Below are 17,500 nucleotides of genomic sequence, written 5' to 3' on the forward strand. Positions count from 1 at the left end.
GCGGATGCTTCATAATCACCCATTAGTCCTGCGGTAATTAAACCTCCTGTGAATATCCCCGTCCCCGAAAACAGAGGGAGGAGAGAGGAGAGAGAGAGGCTCTTCTCCTCCTCTTTCAGACACGCGTCTCTCCTTCATCACGCCTCCTCTTCTTCCTCCCCCTTCTCCTCTTCCTCCTCCTCTTCCTCTCCCTCTCTCTCCTCCTCCTCTTCCTCTCTCTCCTCCTCTTCCTCTTCTCCTCTCTCCTGCTCCTCTTCTTCCTCCTCCTCTTTCTCTCTCTCCTCCTCTTCCTCCTCTTCCTCTCTCTCCTTCTCTTCCTCTCTCTCCTCCTCCTCTTCCTCTCTCTCCTCCTCTTCCTCTCTCGCCTGCTCCTCCTCTTCCTCTTCTCCTCTCTCCTGCTCCTCTTCTTCCTCCTCCTCTTCCTCCCCCTTCTCCTCTTCCTCTCTCTCCTACTCCTCCTCCTCCTCCTCTTCCTCTCTCCTTCTCTTCCTCTCTCTCCTCCTCTTCCTCTCTCTCCTGCTCTTCCTCTTCCGCTTCTCCTCTCTCTTGCTCCTCTTCTTCCTCTTGTTCCTCTCTCTCCTCCTCTTCCTACTCCTCTTCCACTCTCTCCTGCTCCTCCTCTTCCTCCTCCTCCTCCTCTTCATCCTCTCATCCCTTCTCACCCCCCCGCCCAAATTTTTTCCCCTCCGTCCCTCAGAAGACAACTGGAGTCTGTTCATAGCATTTTTAAAGATATTATTTAAGAGATTGCCCATGTTTTTTTTATGATTATTGTTTTGAAAAAGGCATCCGCACACTCAAAATCTGTGCAAAATAATCATTAACTGAGTTTCCAGTCGTCCTGCTAACGGGACGTCCTGAGCGGCGTCTTACCTGCAGGCTGCAGAGGCAGATCATGCTGTACATCATCTGGGTGACGCAGAAACAGTGGCGGAAGTTGTGGAAGGGGTTATTCCTGTAGTTGTCATGAATACACAGCTGCAGAGAGAGGAAGACAAGAGAGGGAGGGACAGAAAGAGAGGAAAAGAGAGTATTTTATCATGCAAATCCAAAAGAAAACAAATGATAATAAGATTTAAGGGAAGAGTGTGAGCAGTCTGGGGTCAAACAGTGTTCAGAGATCATTTTAGAGTTTGTTAAGGCTGATTTAGTGGAGGGTTTTGCCATAATGTGAGTCTAAAAAAGTTAGAAAATCACTTGTAAATCACAGGAAATTACTTGAAAATCACTTTCCATGACTGAAGATCTCCCTAACACTATCCGAATTTGTCTCAAAACAGTGGACATGCAGGTAAAAACAAAAGCGAAGGATTATGGTCGGATACTGTTTGATCCAGGTGTGGCCGTGAGTCTTACCAGCCATCTCTTGAGTGTGATGGGGTTGATGTTGAAGTCTTTGACCAAGCCCAGGTCATGGTACATGTGTTCCAGACAGCTCAGCATCTGCAACAACAGAGAAATGTATGAGCAAAATGTGTTATGTAGTGAGCGGTGAAAGTGTGGTACAGTGATCTGAGGTCAGTTTCCACAGTCTTCCCTGAAATGTACCTGCCTACTATCATTTGAAAAGTACCATCATTTGTTTACGTTTTGTGCTATTAACTATTTAAGAGTACGTGGCTTTTTTAAAATAGTAGATATCTCAATTTGGACCAAAACTCTTGGATCATCTGCAGTGTAATATGTTCTTCACATCAAAAGATAAATAGGAAGTAAAGGAACACACTGTTTTTGATTATGTGTCTTTATTGGCCTCCATGATGAACCATATAAAAACAATAAAAACAATACTCGCTGTATAAAACTAAGCTACTGACTGCATATTCAGACAGCGATTTGAGAGAAGATCACAGGACAAAATCCCTCTTGATCGCATGAAATATGCAATGAATTCCCATTTATAAGGATTTATTTTGGCACGGGTAAATAAAGGGAAATACAATTCAGCACCTTCCCTTTTTCCCCATTTGTTACATACAGCAATAATAACTCAAGAAGGCATTTGTTACTGTGATTACGGGTGCAACGGAGATGCGTATCTATATTCTCAGTACAGAACATCCTCAAGGGTTTATGGCTTTTATACAATGTTTAGCAGTGCACCTGTTTTCTTCAGAGCAGTATACATACATAAGAAAAAAAGGAACAGGAAAAATTAAGAAAGATTGTGAGCTAGTTTCCTGGTTCACACAGGAGATAGCAAACAAAGCAAAAAATAAAGCACAGCTAATCGTGTTTTATGGGATTTAAAACTTCAACCAATCAAGTTAGATCGATATATTGGTTTGCAGATATTGGCTTTTCAATGAAAATCAGATATCAGTCACACAGGATATGATTTTACTCAGCATTTCATTAGCATGGGTTTGATTAGTTCTAGTGTCACATGATGGTCTAAATCATAGACATAAAACAGGTCTAAATGCTGTTTCGGAGGCTTTTCGACCTTGCAAAGAGTAAAAGTCTGGGGGAAACACTGAAAAATTAAAATTTTGTGGGATTGTTTTGGCATGAAAATGGCCAATTTTAAAAATACAGAATATCGGCACTACATATCGGATATCGGGAACGTATCACACAGTGAATATAAGTTCTGGTGATTGCAACGAGATCTCTTGAGCTAATAATACACCAAGATCTCCATGCCAGGCTTATTTACAAGACTGGGTTGCTCTGAGGCCGCGTCTGGAAAAAAAAAAAAAGCCCAAAACATCAAGTGGGACTTTCACTGGCAACCTCTCTGGGTCGGCCCACTCCAATTAATTAGGGCTAAATTTGGAAGTCCACTTTACGTAGATCCGCCCTAAGAGCCATCCAGGTCGCCCAGTCCGCCTCCCACACAGTGACACAGCTGCTGCTCTGTTACAATCGAGTTTAATCTGCCATAATCAATTAATTATACTATAGTCTTAATTTAATCAAATCCATTTATTCATCTCATTTGTTTAATCAAATCTATTTTTCCCTTTAATTTTATTTACATTTCTAGCATTTATTCCACCAGTTGTATTCACTGACCATGTAATTTTCTATCCTAATTGAATGATCTTTTGGCTTTTAATGAGTCAGTATTGAACAATGAATACATTCAAAGTCATTTTTTTGATTATTAATATTAATAATAGCTTACTTAATCAATAACAGATGAATCCACAAATTAATACATTATTATAAATCTATCCCTGAGGAATAATTAATAATCAATGGATTGGTCAGGGCGTCAAGGCTCACCTCATTAGGCTCCCACTGCCAAGCATCGAATGTGGGCTGTCTGAGAGCTTCTACTGTCTCCTTAGACAGATGGTACTACACACACACACACACACACAGACACACACACATAGGCAGAAGGACAGACAGGGACAGACAGGGGGAGAGAAGAAGAGAGGAGAGACGGGTGTTTTGGGTGAGACGGGTCCAGCAGGCGGCCATCTTACCTCGTTGGCCTCCCACAGCCAGACGTCGAAGGCGGGCTTTCTGAGGGCGTCTATGGTCTGCCGTGACAGCATGTACTGCAGGCAACAGAGCGCCCAGTTAACCCTGTCCGCCTCCGCCTGGCTCGGGGGCAAACCTCTACACAGCGCTACACACACACCTACACACACCTACACACACCTGCAAATATAGCCTTTGTAGTACCTTTTATACCGCACTGCTCTACTGCTGCTCAGCTGAGAGGAACTGTTTGAAGATGTTTAGCATTACAAAATCCCAATACGGGCTTTCAGGTGATGTAGCACACCCTCTGGCGGCCATATTGGAGGTCCTCAGCTCTTGGGCAACAGTGACTGAGAACAGCTGATTTCATTTCTGTGCTGTTTTGGCCGGGAACTGATCATCTGATAGAGATAATGTCAGTTTGTTAGCTAACTTACCACATTATCTGGTCAGCTACCATCACTGTCTTGTTGTTAACACATCTGATTAGCACACTAGCTAACGTATCTGGTAGAAGCTAGCATTAGCAGAGGCTAGTAGTTGCATGTAAACAATATAACATCAGTTGCTTTGCTAAATGTGCCTGCTGGCTAGTTAGCTAGCCTACAAAGCCAAAAACCAGCTCTAGTCTTTGTTCAGGTGAACTGAGCTGATTCATGTTTGGGCCAAAGACAGGACAGTTTCTGACTGTGTCACAGTAACATACATTTACAAACAAATAATAATAATAATAATAATTGATTACATTTATATAGCGCTTTTCTAAGTACTCAAAGCGCTTCACATATCGGGGGGGGACTCAACTCATCCACCACCGGTGTGTAGCACCCACCTGGGTGATGCACGGCAGCCAGTTTGCACCAGAACGCTCACCACACATCAGCTATCTCAGTGGAGAGTAGAGGACTGAAAGAGCCAATTGGGTAACGAGGGATGATTAGGTGGCCATGATGGAAGGAAGGCCTGTTTGGAAACTTTGCCAGGGCACCGGGGTTACACCCCTACTCTTGCGATGAGTGCCGATGGGATCTTTATTGACCACAGAGTCAGGACCTCGGTTTAACGTCTCATCCGAAGGACGGTGCTCACTCACAGGACAGAGTCCCTGTCTCTGCCCTGGGGCATTGGGGATATTATTCATGAGACCAGAGGGAAGAGCACCTCCTACTGGTCCTCCAACACCACTTCCAGCACCAGGTGGTCTCCCATCCAAGGACTAAATCCACCTTATCACACTATTCACTTTTACCAATAAATGGACCTACACCCACACAACAACAATCTTTTTCAGGTATCTCTAGCATATAGGGATTCTTAAATTGAGTTGTGCTCCCCTTTAACTTGGATAATATGTGAAGTGGTTTCACAGTTGATAAAGCATTTAGTTTTCTAGGACTAGACTAACAGAATCACTAGTGACACCCCCCATGTGGTTTACCATTCAGATTTAACATTGTGTGCTCATAGATCTGGTTGGATTTCGGTTATATCTTTTGACTAACTGAATATGTGGAAGCCTTTGTGAACTACCATTTATTTAAGTCTCCATGCTAAACCTGAATTGTAAAAACACTGGAGCTACAGTGGGGGCGGGACCTTTGTTGGTCCACCTGACATCAGCCTTACCTGGCCATCAGAAAAACACAAAGGCATGGTGGTAAACGTCCAGTCAGCCTTACCTTGGGGTAGGAGGGCACGTCTCTGCGAGGAGTCAGCTTCTTGTTGTCTTCCAGGAAGCTACTGCAGGATGACAAAAACAACAACAACTAAATGTCAGTCAAATAAACTGCAACTTTATAGTTCAACTCTAGCCAACTAGTCACTGTACTGGTGAGCTAGAAGGTGATGGTACTGAAAAAGATGTGGCATTCATAACTCTAATGTACTAATATTTTAAGTCAGTATACAAAACTAGGATTCTGACAGATAAACCTACCAGTGTTAATCTCTCTTGATTACGACAACTAACTACTAATTACTATTACTACTACTCCTATTACTACAATTAATACTACTACTACTACTACTGCCACTACTACTACTATTACAACACTATTAACACTATTACTGCTACTACTACCACTAGTACTATTACTGCTACAACTGCTAGTACTACTACTGTGTCAACTACTATTATTACTTCTACTCCCACAACTGCCATTACTACTATTACTACTACTACTAATAAATTAGTATTACTAAAATAATAGATAACTTTGTGCATCCACGCTATGATTGTATAGCCACATCTTTTACTTTAAACACTTTTTGCATCAGCCAGGTGACTGAGGCGGGACCATCCCAAAACAAAACAACTACTGTACATCTTTGCATCAAAAGGAAAGTTAGTAGTGTGACGATAATAACTGGATCCACCTGACATCTGAATGAGCTGAAACTAACAACCTGGCTCTGCTTCCCCTGAGCCAGGATCAGCCTCCCATGACAATTCACCACTATCACAATAAACAAGGAGCTAGAAACCTGAGCTCAGATCAGGCTTCATTATATTCTACTAATGAGACCAGGGAGGTTTCCACTTTATCACAAACATTAATGTCAATGTGAATTTGGATATAGTTATTATGTCAATATCAATTTATATCAACAACAATACTGATCAAAAATCCCAACCCACCAGCTTAAACTGAAATGAACAACTAATTAAATAAAGGTGTGATGTACTAAGTGGGCAAAAATCAATTGTAAATAATAAACAAACAGTAATAGATTAATACAAGTAAATAATTAAAGGGTAACTATATAATGGCATGGAGAGTACAATGCAGGCACATACTAATGACTGATGAGTTTACTTAATATACGTGTGTGTGATTTCTTTCTACAAAAGAAATTGAAAATAAATTCATTAGTATGTAGTACTAAGTACTACATACGTATTCTTTTCTATCAATTTGGAACTGAAATTCAAAAATATATGTTAAAATAAAAAGTCCAATAACAGCCCTTTGTAGCAGTATTTTGTAGTTTTTTATAGCCACTGTGCAGAAAAAACAGTTTTGTGTTGTTGCTGTTGTTGTGACCTGTTGTTTCTGGATGCCATCTCCTCGCGGAGCTTCTTGATGTCGCTGCGACACTTCTCTATCTCCACCACCTTCATCCCCTCCACTGCAGAGAGAGAGAGAGAGGGAGGGAGGGAGAGAGAGAGAGAGACAGAGAGGGAGGGAGGGAGAGAGAGAGAGACAGAGAGGGAGGGAGGGAGGGAGAGAGAGACAGAGAGGGAGGGAGGGAGGGAGAGAGAGAGAGAGAGAGAGAGAGAGAGAGACAGAGAGGGAGGGAGGGAGAGAGAGAGAGACAGAGAGGGAGGGAGGGAGGGAGAGAGAGAGAGAGAGAGAGAGAGAGACAGAGAGGGAGGGAGGGAGAGAGAGAGAGACAGAGAGGGAGGGAGGGAGGGAGAGAGAGAGAGAGAGAGAGAGAGACAGAGAGGGAGGGAGGGAGGGAGAGAGAGAGAGTGAGAGAGGGAGGGAGAGAGACAGAGAGTGAGGGAGAGAGAGAGAGAGAGAGTCTTAAAGCTGCACAGCAAGATTTTCATTAACAAAACTCCTGTTTCATCAGTCTAAATCACAAAGTGGGGCTGCAACAGAGAAGTGCATCCCATCCCCACTAATTGAGACGCCGTAGATTCGCTCTAATTGCCCAAATTAAGTACGTTCACTATGATCACTTCTCCACAGAGGAAGTGATGAATCGAAGCTTCAGAGTGAAACCCAAACTGTCTCCTAACCAGCAGTGAGCAGCGCTCCATCCAGAGGAACCTGGACTCACCAGCGTTAGATCTTCTCCTCTCTCGTCTCTTTGGTTTCTTTGGCATAAAGCATCACAGACCGGCCGCTTGGTGAACAGTTTACTGACGTCACTTTACAGGATTTCTGGGTATTGAAGTTCAGATTTTTCAAGCGGTTCCTTCTCGCTGCCATTTGGAGCCTCCAACGTGCGAAACTGCCTAGTGCAGCTTTAAATGCAGAAAGGCTACTTCAATCCTCAACAGACCAAACTGCAGACTCTTTTACCTAATGTACTGAATTTTACACTACGGTAACGTTTTAGGTGTAGACATCAATCAGTCATCCAGCCACCGATAGCATGTGTTTCACTGCTGAAGTTGCCTGGTGCAGCTTTAAGTCATTTAGAGAAAGACTTGAATACATTTGAATTAAATTAAAGGGGTATTAAGTCATTTATTACTTTCATTTATTAGTTAGGTGACCGAGGTATTGCACAGCTGACAGCGGCCTCTAATTGACAAAAAATAATGACGTCACACACATAGAGTGGAGTAAGCGAACTAATTAGAGCAGAGATTCAACAGAAACGTCTATTGAAGAGGTAATGTATCACCATGCTAAATAATACTGTTTTGTCATTTGCTTTTTTGGCTTGAGAGAAAAATGTGGAGAAGAGGGTGTGTGTGTGTGAGTCATTGTATTGATCATCATCCCTATCAATCCCCCACAGATATATTATGATTCATTAGTTGTTCAGGTTCGTTAAAGGGGCAGGAAGACTCTTAATGTCCCTTTAAATTCATTTGAATAGCACTGAAAGGAATCAGGGAAGGGGGGGTGGGGGGGTAATGTGTGGGAGGTAAGGAGGGAGATGGGGTGGGGGGGGGGGGGAATAGAGAGTAAAGTAGAAAGGAAGAGATGCAGCACCCGTTTGCAGTGTGACGGGTGCGGCCGTGGGCAGCGTGTATAAAGTCTAGCAGCATTAATATTAACAGCTGTCTCTCTGCTGTCTCTCTGCCAGCTCGTCTCTGGTGACACACGGCAGGCCGGAGCGTTATCAGAACTCTTTGGACTCTCGCGTATCTTCGATGGACTCGCTGGTCTGCCTCTCTATCTCCCTCCTTTCTATCGCTTTCTCTCTCTCTCTTTTATATTTCTCTCTCCCTCTCTCTCTATAGAAAAAGAGCAGGTCGCCCCCGACAACACTCCAGGTCCCATTAGCATAGGTGTCCATGGCGACCAAGGTGATGATGGGATGGAGATGTGTGTGGGCGCCACACTGTTGCCGTAGCGACCAGGTATCCAGGCACATGGCACGCATGTGTGAAGTGGCTGTACTGTACGTCAAAGCAGAAAGTAGCTGTGCTGCCGGCTGGGAAAACCTGGTATCGCTAAAGACGACACGCTTCCAGGGCTTGAAAAACACAACATTGAGAGTATTACGGCACTTACGCTGTCCAAAAGCTTTTCCAGTGGGTTTCGACGATGGTTTTGGGTTTTTGCAGATTCGACGATGCAGTTTGAATTGCTATGCGTGGAACTGGAGTGAGTTTTTGGCTCAGAAAACGAAGCGATGCCTACTCATGATCCCCGTCACCAGCTGCATATGCAGAGTGGTGAATAGTTCAACCAAAGAATAATTTTCCCAAGCCGTTTAATTTGATTTATTATCAGAGGAGGCCAAAACTCTTCAGTATTTTACAGGGAAAAAAAGCAAAAAACAATTGAAAAATTGACATGATAATAAAAGTGTGCAGAAGAAATATGTTTTTTTCCTGTCTTATAAATGATCTCCCGACCCCCAAAAATGATCTCCCGACCCCCTGGAGGGGTCCCGACCCCCAGGTTGAGAACCATTGCCCCGGAGGACGACGTTCGCTGCGAACTTGAGCATTTCCCCAGGTCGCCGTCACTTTGTTTTCAAAAGAAAAGCTTGCCTACAGTAGAGCTGGGGACATCGCCATGGTGACCGGTGCGAGCTGAGGTCACGTTGTCATGGTGACGGAGAGGGTCAGCGCGAACGGGGCTGTTATGAAATCGCTGCCGCACCACGTGCCGAAACACATGCTATTAGTCTGCAGGCTGCCAGCTGCGGCGGCTGGAACGCGTTAGGGTTTGAGCGGCGGCACGCAATCTGCTGTTTGTCAACGCATGGTGAAGGGGATGGGGTGTGTGTGTGTGTGTGTGTGTGGGTGTGTGTGTGTGTGTGTGGGGGGGGTGTAGATGCAGACATGATGCATACACACAGCCCACACACACACAGACAGACACGCAGACACGCACATGTATGCAGGTGCTGCCTACACCCACACACACACACACACACACACAGTCATCTCACAGGAAACACGCATCTGACAGCTTCACGTCACTGAGTCACACGACGCTGTGAGATCTTCACTGTTTTCATTCAGCTTTTCTCATTTCAGCCTGAAGTCTGCAGCAGCATGTTAAAGGGGAACAATACTGAATTTCAGCGTTCATATACTGGATGTTATTCCTACACTCCACCTCCGTTTGGCTTGTGTTAGTGAATCTGAAAGGAGAAATCCATCCTCAGATACTCACGCTGTTATCTTCAATTTCTGATGTTCAGTGCATTCCATTTTACTTTTTTGGTGTTCCCACTTTCCCTCAACCTGCTTTGTCTATTTCTACTGCAGTTAGTGATTTCCTACATTTCCCAGAATGCCCTTCGACAACCCCCAGAGAAGAGGCGTGAACTTGTTGCATTCAACCAAAGGCGGGCCAATGGGCACAGAAATGCCTTGAAAGTGTGATCATTCAGCTGTGCGGTGTGTGTGTCTGCGATCACAGCCGCGCAAATTACCCAAACCCTGACCTGTCTCTCTGCTGCATTGCATTCTGGTCTCTCTCCTGCTCCTGTGGGTGGAGAAACTGGTCTCTCTTCCTCTTCTACGATGGATTTCTCCCTGTATGATTGTTGAACGTCTCTTGGTGCAAAATGGCGGCTCTAGAAAGAAGCCCTCGCTCTTTGATTCTGAGGGACTGACACCAAAACCTGATGTTTACCGCTGATGTTTTAGATCGCTGAAACATTTTCTGATATCAAACTCCATTGTAGCTGCTGGAAATATCTCACATGATCTACGTTTGACGATATCTGCATAAATAACAAAAATACACCAAGTCCTGTGCACGTGCACCACGGCAGTGACGGCTCAAATCTTGTTTAACAGCCAGTCCTCCACTCAGCAGCTGTGCAGCAGCTCACCAGCAGGACGATCACACAGATCAGAGACTTTGACCGCTGATTTCTAGCTGCTCATGTTCAGAAACACGGACCGGCCATACAAGCCGCACATGCAACTTCATAAACTCGGAGGCATTCACCTTTTATCTTTAATCACAGCCAGACTAGGAAGTATGTAATGATTGCAAAACGATTACTGATTAAATGTTCCCACGGGGCATTACAGCAAGAGCTGTCCCGCCGGGAACACCGAGACCTAAATTTAAAAAACCCGATGGTCCGGGACGGCACAGTAACCCGCCTGTCACTGCAACTTTATTGATCGGATTTTATAGCCGGCGTTATCTTGTGATTACAGGGCGAATTGACACATCTATGCAGAGTGGCAGGTTAAAGAAAGCAGGTAGAAAGTGTGTTAAACTGAGCGGCCGGCAGCCTCAGAACAAGGTGCAAACTTCCTCCCTGTAGATAATAAAATTAGTGGCAACATGACGGACGGCCGCAGAGGTCAAGGGTGCCTCTGCGTGTATTAACCCCGAGTGGATATTGTATAAGTGTGAGGCTTTTCCTCTTTAAAAGCAGGTGAATTCTGGTCAATGTTCGGGAGGATTCCTAATAATATAGGAGGTCAAAAGGCAGTCGAGGTGGAATGCCAGACCGCATAACCTGTGTGCCGTTCCACTTATCTAATCACAGCCTCATAAACAGTTGGATGAGTTCAGACGGCTTGAACCGAAGGCCTGCGGTTATCTCGGCATGACAGCACTACTGTACAGCGGGTTAAATAATCACATTTCTCCCTCGGGTTGAGGAAGTCATCTCTGAGAAGCTAAACTTGCGCTCCGTTATCTCCACACACACACACACACACACACACACACACACACACACAACTGAACGCCGATGATGAAAATACAGGAAAATCCGTGAAAATCATGTTTTAAATCCCTTCTTGAAACACATTTTACAGACAGGAGTTTCTATAATTTTTCTTCCACCTACTTTATTCTCATAGTATTTGCTTGTTTTATTCTTCTGCAACACTGTTTTAAATTCAAGTCTGGCAATTTCTATTGGTTATTGGCTTTTAGTTATTATGGTTTGTTGTCTGTAAAGGACTTTGTAACTGTTTTGAAATGTCCTATACCAATTATCATTATTATTATTGACAGATTTTATATTTTCTTTTTTGGGGATTTTTGGATAACAATGGTGCAAATCTTCTGAGCGAAAAACTTGAAGCACTGCATCATTTGAACACTTTTGGACTATTTCTGACTTGGCCTTTCTGCAGAGTGTGTGTGTGTGTGTGTGTGTGAGTGTGTTATGTGTGTTTGTGTGCACCCGTGTGTGTCTCCATGTGTGTGCCTGTACGTTCATGCGTCTGTCTCCATCCGGTTTGTAAGTGCCTCTCTAAAATACAATGGAAGACCAATGCCGCAATCAATAAGCATTCAAACCGCAATCAGGCCACACAGTGTTGACGGCGTATTTAGCATCAAATAACACGCTAACAATAACACGCTAACAATAACACGCTAACAATAAGCTCTTCGCCGCCTCGGCTGCAGCCTGTTTCTGCTCACACTGATTTTCGGAGGTAAAAACCTTGGTATTTTTCTGCATCGTTTGCAAAGAAAATCCAACGTTTAGGATTTATCGGCTAAAGAGTGCCGTGTTTAACGTGTTTAAAGTCTATTCAAGTTCCGCTTTTTTGTTTTTTTTAGATCAATTTATTTTATTTTATTTCAATTTAGATGTTAACAAGCAATAAACACACTCACACATGCACAGACACACACATGCACACACGCACACACATATACACACACACACACACACATACACACACACATATATATGCATACACCCACCCACATCATTCAAACAAGGGAAAGAAAAAAAAGAAATCAAATGGTCGAATGGTCACATACAGTACACTCCTGCATGATACATGTGTGTGTGTGTGTGTGTACTCACACACACCACGTATGTTTACATGCACATGCGTAAACATTCCTGCATTTCGTATCTAAACATGCAAACACACACCCATCTACTGGACCAAAGGAGAGGAAAGTTCCTGATTATCGCTACTTTACTGAACGCTTTTAAAGTCTGGAATTCTGCTTCTACTTGAGTATCTGTTCACTGCTGCTTCTACTTGAATATCTGTTCACTGCTGCTTCTACTTGAGTATCTGTTCACTGCTGCTTCTACTTGAATATCTGTTCACTGCTGCTTCTACTTGAATATCTGTTCACTGCTGCTTCTACTTGACTTTACGGCACCGGAAGATTCTCGTTACTTTGATTTGCACTTCCACCGCCTTCTCAGTCTGATCCTATACTCATGACTGTGAGCCTGTGGGACACTGTGGCTGCACGCTCACTATCTCCCTCATTAGTGTCACCATCGACACTAATGCAGGAGCAATTCCTCACCTTTGAATGTACAGTACAGTCTCAGTGTGTTTATCTGCAGTCAGCTGTGTACAGTACGTCTTGTACCACATGAGAGCTCTTGTTGTGTTTTGTGCTGCACAGAGTGTGGAAACCCCGTGTTGTGCAACTGTCTCGTAACGTGTTCGACCAATTCACCGAGTCAGACTCCTTATACATCTGTTGTAGCTGAAGAATAAAGTGATTCTGATCCAGTGATTTAACTGTTTCAGTCTGTCCTCCTGCTCTTGTTTAAGCTTCATTTTTGGACAAAAGAATGGTGAGTAAACTGGGATCGGACATTCACAGCCACACTGAACTTCACCTCCTGTCAGTGATGTTACAGCTTTGTTAATACGAGCTGAACAGGAAACATCACCAAAACTTTGGGCTTGTTTTGCAAAAACCCAGGCAAAATGTGCAATGTGTTCATTTCAGGGCAAAAGATTTTAGTTGAACTTGCTAAATATGGATGTCCCACCTGTTTATGAAAATATTTTGGAAACTCAATAAAAATATTACTGGAAAAAACAATTTCCCTCAAAAATAAGCACCTGAATATTATTTCAGTTGGCTTCTCTTTTGTTTTTAAATGCAAATACTGACTTGAGTAACATTTAGCTGAGGTAGCAGCATGATTACATAAATAACATATTTCACAGGCTTCACACTTTCACTTGGACATCAAATTCAAGGAGTTTTCCATGTCTTTCAAGGCCTTGTTCGGTGAAATTCAAGGATTCAAAATGGGCCTGTTTTGGGGTGAGACATGATGTTGGTCTAAAGCATCATAGAGGCTTCATTTTTTACTCCTGATCTTGTCAAGTCAAGAAATCCTGGTGAAGTCAAATTCAAACTGCTGCTGAATCAACACAAATCTCCATCACATGGTTTTCCTCAGGATGTGAAGTATTGATCCAGAGAGCTGAGGCACACTGATGAATTTGGGTGCTGTATTTCAATAATACATCAAGCACTTTCAATGCCATTCATTCTTTTACAGCCTTATTTACCTTTTCTTAAGTCTACAAACTTTAAAAAATGATTGGGAACCCTGATGCAGCGTGTTCATATCCTTCAAAACCTTCACTCCTGTTACTGGAGTGTGTTTCTCATTTCTGAGCACGACAAGCCGATGACAGCAGCGTGAAAATACGACAGCGGGATGGAGAGAGTGTGAAAAATGGACTTACGCTCTACTCTCTTCTCCAACATGGCCAGACGGTTGGTTACCTCGGTTGTCAGCTCGTTGATCTTGAACGCCCTGCGGACAGAGAGACGTGGGAGGAGAGAGAGAGAGAGAGAGAGAGAGAGACAGGAGAGTGAGACAGGAGAGTGAGACAGATACATGTGTGAAAATTGGAAAAGAAGAAGTAAAAGATGAATAAAAATAAAAGAAAACCCAACAGTTAAAGCAGCAGTCACAAATTGCCGTTGCTGTGTGAAAACCTCGTTAAAAACTCCAATTTTGGTTTCATGTTGTAACTTCAATTGAAGGATCGCAGGCTCCTCTGCGGCTTGAGACAATTCCTCTTGGGGGAATTATGAAACTCTTTTAAAAACCCCACTGGATAACCTCAAAAATGCATCGTCGTGCAGATGAAAACAAGGCTGTTTGTCTTAGTTCATGCAAAGTTTGTATTTTTGCAGATGGGATTTGTACTTGCACACTAACACAGAGAAGGAAGAAATCTAAAAGAGACCGACTAATGCAAAAAAACAGGACTGACATTTATTTACAAAAGTGACAAAAAAGTGCAATATATCCATATACAGCAGCAATGATTACCGTTAGTTTAGTTTATTGGCAATTTGCATTAAAAATACGCTTGCATTCTTAGTCACAAGCCTCTCAACGACATACAAAAACCCTCTAAACACTAAAAAACAGACAACATACGTGATCAGTAAAAACTAAAAACAAGACATTAAAAATAGAGACACTATACAAAAAAAAACAAACAGACAATATCCATGAAAATAGGCGTCAAAACAGTGAGCGAAGATCCATCTGCTTACCTTGAAAACTGCTCTGCTACCTGCGTCAGTACATTCTGAAAGAGTTCCTCTTTATCTGAGGAGAAAGGGAGCCGTGTTACATACTCATACACACACACACACACACACACACACTGTGTCAACATGTGCACGGCCGTGGGTGCACGCACACACACGCACACACACACACACGCACACGCACAGAGCGAGGCGGTGACAGTAAACAACAGGTTGAATCCACTCAGGCAGAACATTTCATTATATCCCCGATTGCAACTGGAAGTAAATCAATAGTCCTTATGAACGCACGCACACACACACACTCTCTCTCTTTCTCACACACACACACATGCATGCAGAGGTTACGTAAGCCAATCACAGAGAGAAACAGAGAGATAGGCGGCCAGATGGCAGAGTCAGAAGAGAGACAAAAGAGAGATAAAATTCCCCCCTCTTCGCTCTGGTCTCACCATGGATGAGTGGCAGTGCGTCTGAAGTGAGCAGGAACCGGCTGACAGCTTGATATGTTAACAAGCCGCTTCTATTTCCTCTTCCCACACACAGGGAACGAGCCAGGCGCACAAACAAAGCCCTGCCATTGGCTGAGGGCTTCTGTGTTGTGGGCAAAGTTCAAGCCAGCGGGCCAATAAACTCGCAGCTACGAGAACTTGTAAAAAAAAAAAAAAAGAAAGATCTTTGTTGGCCGGCTCCGATTTGTACACCGTGTCACTCGCATTCCATCTTTCATCCCGGGGGTCAGAGGTCAGCAAAGGCTCAAAACAGTATCATTAAAAAAAATTCCACTCTGTGATTGATTAAGCCGCTCTGGTCGGAATGACATAGCTGATTGGATCGTTACAGAAATGCCAACCGGAGCCATAATATGTCGGTTTATTTCTGTGAGTTTATGAGTGTGTGGTGTGTGCTCCTGGTTAAAAACAGGATGTGACATCATCATTTCAGGTGATGTAGAACAGTCACACTCCTGATGATTTGGGTTGAGTCCAACGCTGACTGTTCAAAAAACTGTCAAGTCTGACTTATGGGCTTTCATCTCGAGGCTTCAACTGTCAAATCACTCAATTTAACATTTAATTCATTTTCTTCCAAATTAAAAACGGGAAGGTCTTTGTGCAGAGGCTCTTTAACATCAGACATCCTTTTCAGCCTGGGACCCGAATGTGGCGGATTTAGTTTAGTCATGTGATCCAGCAGAAACACAAACACAGGGCATTTTAGATCCACCTGTAGTTTAAGAAACACTGTTCTACATATAATAATAACTGAGAATGAAACTCAGTCTGCAGCAAAGTAATCAAAATCAAACCTGACAGCATGGGAAAGGATCTGACGTGGTTTACTTCAATCCAGACTGCAAAAACTGATTTTATTTCATCTCATTTTTAACTCTGAATGTACAGCACACAGCTCACAGTCTTTATATAAGATTTAAATACAAATTTGTAAATAAACCAACATATTTCGGCTCTTGGGTCTGAAGGCTTTCCAGACTCTCTGCTAATCTCTGACTGTAGCTCATCATCATAATGTGATCAGAATCAATAACCTGATCAATTGTGTTTAACTGATGTATACTGTATTATCAAACTGCGAAACATGGTCTAGCTGAATGCAAAGTAATATGGGGCAGCTATCAAAAATACATCAAAATAAACTAGATGGTACTTGATAGAGCGTAAACCTCTCCACAACGGTTTATGTTTGTTCATCGTTTGTCTTCAGGGTTTGATTTTCTGACAAAAGCAAAAATAGCATGTGAATGCAGCACTGTTTAGCAGCTGACTTAGAAGTCCCGGACGTCGGACTTTCCCAGCAGCACATGAACGCAGCATAATAGAAGAAGAAAGAACGAAGAGCGTCTAATGGAGGAAATCCCAGATCTGGATCACAACCAAAATCTAACCAACTGATCCTTGGGCCAAGGACCTGTCTACCAGATTTAATCCACATAAATTCATAGCTTTTTGAAATATCTGGCTACCAGACAAACAGAAAGACAGTCATGACCTCCTTCTGCTTCAAATGCAAAGATTCATCTCTGTCAGATTCTGTTTAAAAATCTCCCACACAAACAGATTTGGTGGCTATTCTGAATATTTTGAAACCTTCAAACATACTTTATGACGGTGGCCTCTGATGAAGCGGCACAGTTGTTTACTTCCCCTTTACTCCACTTTTACGAGTTTAGTGGAAAACTACGGTGCAATCTCTTCCCACCAGAGGCTTCTGCTGCTCATCCTGAACACTGTGATTTGTGCTGCAGAGCGGAGAGCGAGGAGCGGTGGAGGAGCGAGGGAAGAGGAGGACACTTTTTTTTTTTTTTTAATCAGGATGGCAGAACCAGGAAGCAGGAAGCAGGAACCATGTAGGACGGCCCGGCCGGTCTGAGTCCAGCACCAGTAACGTGTCAAGTCGCCATAAAACAAATGGCTGTCGAGTTATATGGCTTTGAACTGCGGGAATGGAGTGGATATGAGACGAGGCGCTTTTTATAGATGTTTTCCCAGGTGTGTGTGTGTGTGTGTGTGTGTGAGAGAGAGAGAGAGAGAGAGAGAGTTGAATGTGAACCACTTGTGTGCACGCATGACTTTGTGCCGGGATTTGTGCAAGAGTATATGTCTGCCATTTGTGTGTGTGTGTGT

The 17,500-nt window shown here is 43.3% G+C and overlaps 1 protein-coding gene across 2 annotated transcripts in view; it reads right to left on the bottom strand.

Moving 5' to 3' along the window:
* Positions 1 to 17,500, bottom strand: part of pde9aa (phosphodiesterase 9aa) — a 43,816-nt gene that overhangs the window by 6,953 nt on the left and 19,363 nt on the right. The window contains exons 5-11 of one of the 2 annotated variants that reach the window (XM_078286197.1): positions 14,859 to 14,913; positions 14,033 to 14,103; positions 6,483 to 6,567; positions 5,118 to 5,178; positions 3,232 to 3,306; positions 1,357 to 1,443; positions 874 to 978 (exon numbers count right to left, since the gene is read on the bottom strand). In XM_078286197.1, coding sequence (XP_078142323.1) covers positions 874 to 978; positions 1,357 to 1,443; positions 3,232 to 3,306; positions 5,118 to 5,178; positions 6,483 to 6,567; positions 14,033 to 14,103; positions 14,859 to 14,913 — 539 coding nt within the window. Of the gene's footprint in view, positions 1 to 873; positions 979 to 1,356; positions 1,444 to 3,231; positions 3,307 to 3,437; positions 3,513 to 5,117; positions 5,179 to 6,482; positions 6,568 to 14,032; positions 14,104 to 14,858; positions 14,914 to 17,500 lie in introns of both variants that reach the window. The other variant, XM_078286196.1, reaches the window with a different exon arrangement.

Source organism: Centroberyx gerrardi, chromosome 10 (assembly GCF_048128805.1).
Source record: "Centroberyx gerrardi isolate f3 chromosome 10, fCenGer3.hap1.cur.20231027, whole genome shotgun sequence".
NCBI lineage: Eukaryota > Metazoa > Chordata > Actinopteri > Beryciformes > Berycidae > Centroberyx > Centroberyx gerrardi.